A 7,873-nucleotide genomic window follows, 5' to 3' on the forward strand; every position below is an offset into this window, starting at 1 on the left:
ATTAATAATTTAAGAGCTACTTAACATAGAGACCATAGTAAAAAAAATAAAGAACAAAAACCAAATGTTTCGTTTGTCTGCAATTAGGAGTCCCGATTTTGTACATATTTTCAAAAAATTAAAGGAAAATTGGTGAAAAAATAGTGACAAAGTTAATAAAATATTAAACCTACTTAACATTTATAGTAAAAATTAACTAGAACTCCTAATCGTGGACAGACCGAATTGGTCTCAGGACTTCTAATCGTGTAGAAATGATTGTCTATAAAATAAAAACAGAAAACAAATATTTAAGTTACGTTTTTGCTTTATCTTGTTTTTGAGCATTTCTATGTAAATATACGTTTTACAATTATAAAATCACGATCTTAGCTCAAGCTCAGAGACTTTATTTTATTTTCTTCCTTCAATACTATGGTTATATAATAGTATTTGAATAAAGATGAATTAACAAAAATTATACATATAAAATGCCCTTCAAATTTGAATTGGATAAGATACAAAATGCCCTTCAAATTTGAATTGGATAAGATGCAAGTATTTTGAATTGGTAGCATCATTAGTTACATACTTCTATGACTAATTTTACCCTATTTTCAATTATATAAGGAAAAAATACTATTACAATTTTTAATTAATCATTTATATTAAAAAATGTAATTGATTTTATTTTTCAAAATACTACCATTATTAAAAGATTCACAAATAAAATTTAAATAGAATATTCATTCATATTTTAATGGAATAAGTTTTTTTATTCATTTTATTTAAACTATCACAATGATACGAAGATAGATAATTATTCTTTTTTTCTACAAAATATGGGCAAAATACTCTTTTATTTAGAATTTCTCTAGAATTGTGCCACATATATATTTTTTTAAAACTACTGATATTTTATATTTTAATTTCTATCTTTTAATTTCACAAGTATTATAGTAGTAGATATTGGTAGATATTTCAAAAGAGAGAAAATTGTTTGTTTGCAAAAGAAAATATTCATTTAAATTTCTTTAATATATTTTCTTGTGATAATATATTTTTATCTTTTATAAATATTATTTTGCTAGTATATAAGTATATTTTTATTTTATATAGTGTACTATGCATTCGTAAGATTTCAAAATAAAAATTTTATATAATTAAGAAATTATTACTATTGGATGATATTATGTGGATATATGACATTGCTATAAAATATTATTACTAATATAATAAGGGTCAGATGATGGAAGATTTTTTAACTCAGTATATATAATACAATCTTCTAATGTATAGCTCGTGCTGCACAAATGAATAAAATAAAGAAAAGTTGAAATTATAAGATAAATCACAATAATTTTAATGTTTCACAAAAATATTTAATTTCATAATTATTTTCGTAGTGCGTTGAACAATATATTAATATGATAATAAGGATGGTCCGATGATAGCAACTCGTGACACCCAATATGTGACATATCCTTTAATTGTATGGCTACCAGATAAATTGATATAGTGAATTAGTAGATAATAAACTCCTATAATTTTTAAACTCATATTATAAAATTAATATTTGATTAATATTTATTTTTATATTCTATAGTGAACATACTAGAGGTAATTTGATTATGGAAGGTCGTCCCACTTGGCGTCCACCTATGGCACATTCTTCCATTGTATTATTAATTATATATTCAAAATATATGCTAGATAATTAAATCTTCGTTCACAAAATTTTGGCAATAGTAACAAATGACTCTATTGACATTTCTATACATATTTCTCTGTGTACTACTACTCCTATACAACAAATATTCAAAATTACAAGTTTCAAATTATATTTCAGCAAATATTAAAATAGTTGAAAATATAAAATAAAATACAATGTACATACGAGATCCAAATTAAAAAAATATAATGTAAATTAGTTAGTCTTTTGTATAAAAGGATAATATAAATAAATTTATAAAAAATAAGTTTATAAAGATTGTTTTATAAATAAAAATGTAAATTATTGATGAAAATATTTAAGATATTTGAAATTACAAGCTTCAAATTATATTCCAAATCACAAATATTAAAATAGTTGAAGAAAATGAAATAAATACAATGTACATACGAGATTCAAATTAAAAAATATATATATTAATTTATTTTTTAAATAAAATAATTTTATAATACGGTAATATATTATTATATTATTTTTAAAATTATTTTAACTTAATTAATATTAATTCAATTATCAATATCTTCACTGTTTTTTTATTTTTTTTCTTTAAACTTATTTTCATATTTCTTATTGAAACTAGAAAAAACATGATGTAAAATATTTGTTTAAATTTTTTAGAATAAAATATTTTTATTAGACAAAAAATTTAAGTATTTTCTTTTTATATATATATTTGAAAGTACTATAGTTCATTCCTTAATTAATATGAGGGGTTATAATGTAAAATTGAAGTACAATTAAAATAGGTAAATCCCGTAATCATGCAAATGATAGAAAATGACAAATATAACCCAACTTTATATATACAATTTTTGTTAATTTATCACTACCCATAGTATTTTCTTTCCATTGGTGGAAGATACATGTTTAAATGCGAAATTGATAAAGTATGAGAGATAGAAATAAAATGGGTGAAGTATGAAAGCAAAAGAGAAAATGTGAATAAAATATGAGAGATAAAGATAAAAGTGAGTAATAAATTGAATGTAGCTTTCTATTTTTAGTATAGCCTAATTTTGATGGACAAATGTAAATGAAAATATGAGACTATTTTTCGATGGAGGGAGTAAATTTAAAATACAAATATATCAAAACACCGATATTAATATTATTATTTATACTAGTATAAATCATTGATAAATTTGAGATTAATGTATAATTTAGATAAACTATATATGTATGATGGAAAAAATATAAAAGTTGTTCTTGCTCAAGCAGCATACAAATAGGACTACAAAAACAAACTCATGTAACGAATAGCTTTTTCTCATTAAAATGGGAATATAAGATTTTTACAAGGTGCTCTAATCATGCTTTTATAGTATATACCCTAATAAGTAATAACATCACCTTGATCTAATTAAAAATGGGGTGACTTAGTGTTGATTAATGCATCATACGTTTCATAAGAGAGGTTAGGACCGATCAGGTTGTAAATGTCTGTCTGCGATGGTCATGAATTGAGTTATAATCAAATTACTTTATGTTGTGATAATAAACAATAACTGAAGCCTACATAATTCGCACAATTTATTTGAATTTCTTGGATACACATACATCACCTTGTTAAGAAAACAAATGTGTCGATCTCAGGCCTCTTGGCGTGATGGTCTTTTCTTTTATAAGCAAATGAATAGAAATTTTAAAGGACACGAGATTTTTGGCCTCAGGATGATTAACTATTCACCAAGAGATAATTTGGAGACACTACTCCATCCGTCCACCATTAAGGTATAGAGCAAAGAGATTAAATTTTAAAATTTTGCATCTTAATAAAACAATCTTGTTACATTTTCCATTTAGTATCTATATTCGAATGAATACATACTAATAAATAAATTTTTGCTACAAATAACTTATGGAATCTTGGTCTGTGACAAATCTTGATTTTGTACTTTTATGTTAATATAAGTCTTAAACGCTCACAAGAAGAAGATTAGGAAAAGGAATACATAGAAAAACAAGACAATCAGTGATGATTTGAAATTGGAATCATGTATGTGTATGAACAAAGGAGCTGCCTATAGCTATGTCTAGTAATCTAATGGAAGCACAACAAGAATTACAACAACACAAAGTTACAAGGGAAGATAATTACATAATTTTCCTACACTTTCCAAAATCATCTATGCCCTAATCAAAGAAGAGATGCTACTATTTTCTCTTGCTTGAGGCCAGTGTATTGGTTGCATTAAACTAAGAAGAGGCTTACTTACACTTCATTTTACTACCATCAGTCCTTATCCTCATCGTCTTCGTCTCAACTATCCGGTTGTCTACTAGGAATTAGGCTATCAATTGGATCCTTATTCACTGTTGATGTACTAGTAGGATTCTCTACTTTCCTAGTTATTGTGTCTGGCTTGTCCTCTTCTTCCGAAGTCGAATCATCTGAACTATGAGGACACGTATTAGGTATGGTTGCGACCGGAGGAGATTGTTTTTGAGGTGCAGCAACTGGATCATCTTTGGCAGTTGATGTAGCCTCCTCTGAACTTGAATCATCCGACTCATCTGAATCATCGGAACTATCCTCCTTTTTAGGCTTTTGCTCCTCTTTAGGCTTCTCTTCCGCTTTAGGCTTCTCCACTTTAGGCTTCTCCACCTTTGGCTTTGCTGGTGTGGCTTTAACTTCAAGGCAAACCTTATCTAGTATCACAAGGAAATCGCGAACGACTGAGAATAATCGCAACCCTTCATCCACCTTCCCTGAAGTTCCATGAAAGTAATCTGCGGTGCTCTTGATGAGGGCGATTATTCGTTTCTCTTCCTCTAACAACCACCTGACATTAGCCTCGGAATTCTCCACAAAAGACCTCAACGTCTCTTGAAACCCCTTGTCTTCTTCCTCTATGGTCTTCATCTCCGTGTTGAGGAAATCGCGTGCTTTAACAAGTGCATAGCCGAGCCTTCCAACTGTCCCGGTTATGTTATTAATATCTAAAACTGCAGCTCGCTTCACACTCTCAAGATCATTCCCAAGACGTGACACGGCCTGAAGACCAAGGCTCCTTAAATTCTCATCCGTGTCTATGTCAGAACCAATGTCAAAATCTTCAGACACAATGCTGGACATGCTTCGCGCCTCTCTTTCTGCTCGAGCAGCTCTTATGCCTTCCCCTCGGATTATTTCTTGGACGACAAAATGCAGCAATGTTGTTTTTCCGTCTAATCCTTTCACATCCGCTAACTTTAGAAGCGTGTCAAGCTTAAACGCTTGGGCACCACCGCGAAACGTGCCACTGTTCATGCGGTTTCCTGTTTTAAGAACTGCCTCAAGAAGTTTGAGAAACAGTCTGTTTTTCCGCAGTTCTGTGCTAGCAGCCTGCAACATTCCGAGAAATTATACAATTTTGAATACTATAACACTGATGTACATCCGGATGTACAGTGCATTCATAGCTTTATTAATACGATAAAAAGTATTATTAACCTTCATAGTTGATGAGCAACGATAGATCAGTAGCTTACCTCCAAGACGACGAAAGAGTCTTTTAGTGACGCTGACTCCTCCTCAAGGACGCTCATGAAATAAAGACATTCTAGCCTCTTAAACGCGAATGGAATATCAACCATGACCTTTAGAAAGCGTTCAGCAGGACCTAGCTGCATCGGGTCACCTGGGAAAAGTCGCAGTTTTAGTTCTTCTTCAGAAGTAGGCGCCATCTTTAACAACGTCTGAACAAGTTCTACAGGAAGCTCATTACCTACATAACTCGAAAAAAAGGAGGATATAACATCTCTAGATAGTTTACCACAACAAAGAAACTGCCAATACATGAAAATATTCTGTATCCATCACTGAAATAAATCCGTTGTGCAAATGAACAGAAACAAGGGTGGAAAAACAACCTTCTTCGAGTGCATCACGGACTTCTACTGTAGTCACGCCTAATGCTTTGATCAGAATTGACAGATTCTGAGCCTTCTTGGCATCAATTATTTGAATGAACTTAGGAGCCTCTTGGGAAGCGTCTTTCTTCATCCCAAGCTTGTTTATACCTGCAGGGGCGTATCCGAATAGTGTTTCGATCATCTCTTCATTGAACCTATTGACAGAATCATTATGTGTCAAACAACAACTTCACATAAAACACCATTTGAATAACTGAAAAACCATCAATAACAACTTACTGAAATGATCCTTCTTTGATCTGACTCCAAACCATTGAATCATCAGCACTGGCATTCACCTTGTCCCAGAAGAAAGGCTTCAGCTTCGTCTTAGACTCACCTATATCAAGATCTCCCTCGGATGAGCTGGGTGCATGTAGTGCACCCCTAGGAGGTCTCACCCCAGGAGGCCGTGGAGGACCACCTACACCAGGAGGTGGTGGAGGTGGTCCCGGAGGACGTGGACCACCAGGAGCTCTAGGGGGTGGCGGTGCTCCAGGAGGCAGGGGTGCTGGTGCCATTGCTCCTGGTGGCCTCAGTATAGTGAGAGCTGGTGCGGAAAGTGGTGGAGGTGTTGAAGCCGGGGGCAGGGGAGACCCTGTGCCAACTAGGCTGGCAGGGATTTTCCTCCCAGGAGGCGGCTTTAGAGGCGTAAATATAGGTGACCCAATCAGTCCAGAAGTCGCCCCTTCAGTGGAGTTGGCAGCGCCGTCACCAGAAGTTCCAAGAGGCATCTCTTTCTTGAAACTGCTTGAGTTAGCCAGTGTAAGTGCATCATTCAGAGAATGTGAGCTGTTGAGGGAAGGTTCTTCATTCACACCATTTGACTCCATAAATAAGGTTCCGCTACTTCTGCTATGGCTCAAACTTCCCATAGACCGCGATTCCAAGTGTAAGTTCCCGCTACTCTTGGTATTCCCGAGGCTGTTGCCAAGCTTTTCTTCGTTTGTTGCCGTTCCTAGAGTCAATGACTTCTGCGAAGAGGCTAAAGCATTGAGGAAACAAGCATGAGTGTGAAGGCAAACAGTTAAGATAAGGCAAAAAATGAGTTATACAAGAAAAAAAAAACAAAAAAAAAAGTACCTACCGGAGGAATTGTCACCTAAGGTCAAGCTGAGGAGAGGCCTCACATCGTTTCGACCGGCAGCAAAGCTACTTGCGTAGAAGAAATAAAACAGCAGGATACAAATGATTAAGGTCAGGGATGCGGTTACCCCGATAGCAAGCATGATGGTTGGGAATGGATCAGCTTGCTCTCCGGATTTCTCTGCCAACTCACGCCTTCTGGTAGAAGACGGTAAAGATCCTAAGTACTTCGTATCCACACCAGTGACAGGAAGCACGAGGTTTTTATCCCGTAAGCAATCTACAAGGATTTTCTTAATCTGAGAGCACATGACATTGCGTGCATCCTGCGTCTTCACTCTGGATGATCCACCATAAAGCTCCTCGCGGCTAACTGACCTCTCCTTCATGATACATAACTCAAAATCCTGCAATGTTTTCTTGGCATTCGATAGCTCGTTACCGCACTCAGTCCGTAGTAATTCAGCCTACAGCAAGAAAATCCTTCATATGCTATTGTTACAAAGATCAAACAACTATATATATTGTCAAAAAAATGTGGAAAACTGTCAGTAACTTCCGTTCAATATCACGTAAAAGTTGAAAAGGCGCCATCCTTGAGCTTATATCGCGAATGAGTGCATCGATGTGCATAGCTGGTTTAAACCGGACAAGATTTACAAATGAAATAGCAGGAGGAGATATAGCTTGAGAACCATAGCTTCAGAAGTAAACAGAGCACAACAATCTCATCCATTAACAAAGAATAAATTTCGACAAAGCAAACTTCGAAACATTCCACATTAGGATGATGTAGTCTAGTGATCGAAACATTCCAAGGGATTGAAACATACACTCTAGAAGCGTAAACAACAGTAGCATTTTAGCTTTTGACTACAATATAAACAGCAAGTTTGTGAATACTAAAACATACTTAAACAAAGGAAAGCTGATCAACAACAACAACTAACATAACAAATTATCAACAAGAAAGCAAAATGAATCTCTTGTCACATAAAAGGTGAAGTGAAGAAGAGTTATTACCATCTCCTGATTGATCTCTCCTGCATCCATCAAATAAGCAAGTAAGGTTTCTTGATCCTCCCTCTCCCTCACGCTCTCCACACCCATCACCGCTGTAAACGAAAGAACGAACACAAACGCCATATATGTAAAGTCTCCTCTTATGATTATCATTTGAAA

The 7,873-nt window shown here is 33.8% G+C and overlaps 1 protein-coding gene across 1 annotated transcript; it reads right to left on the reverse strand.

Annotated features, from left to right (window-relative positions):
- Nucleotides 1-3,918: 3,918 nt before the first annotated feature.
- On the reverse strand, nucleotides 3,919-7,837 carry LOC121784310 (formin-like protein 3). The gene is made up of 6 exons (XM_042182473.1): nucleotides 7,715-7,837; nucleotides 6,693-7,158; nucleotides 5,846-6,590; nucleotides 5,564-5,760; nucleotides 5,183-5,418; nucleotides 3,919-5,036 (listed from the first exon to the last, which is right to left on the reverse strand). Exons 1-6 carry the CDS (start codon nucleotides 7,835-7,837, stop codon nucleotides 3,972-3,974), a joined length of 2,832 nt encoding a protein of 943 aa, XP_042038407.1. The 3' UTR covers nucleotides 3,919-3,971.
- Between the last annotated feature and the right edge of the window lie 36 nt (nucleotides 7,838-7,873).

This window comes from Salvia splendens, chromosome 21 (genome assembly GCF_004379255.2).
Source record: "Salvia splendens isolate huo1 chromosome 21, SspV2, whole genome shotgun sequence".
NCBI classification, from domain to species: domain Eukaryota; kingdom Viridiplantae; phylum Streptophyta; class Magnoliopsida; order Lamiales; family Lamiaceae; genus Salvia; species Salvia splendens.

Bases quoted from the DNA above. Each gene is read 5' to 3' on its own strand.
- LOC121784310 (XM_042182473.1), bottom strand. From the start codon at position 7,837: ATGGCGTTTGTGTTCGTTCTTTCGTTTACAGCGGTGATGGGTGTGGAG. The intron at 5,761-5,845 runs GTAAGTTGTTAT...TTCTGTCAATAG, and splicing joins ATCAAAGAAGGATCATTTCA to GTTCAATGAAGAGATGATCG. The intron at 5,037-5,182 runs GTAAGCTACTGA...GGAATGTTGCAG, and splicing joins ACTCTTTCGTCGTCTTGGAG to GCTGCTAGCACAGAACTGCG.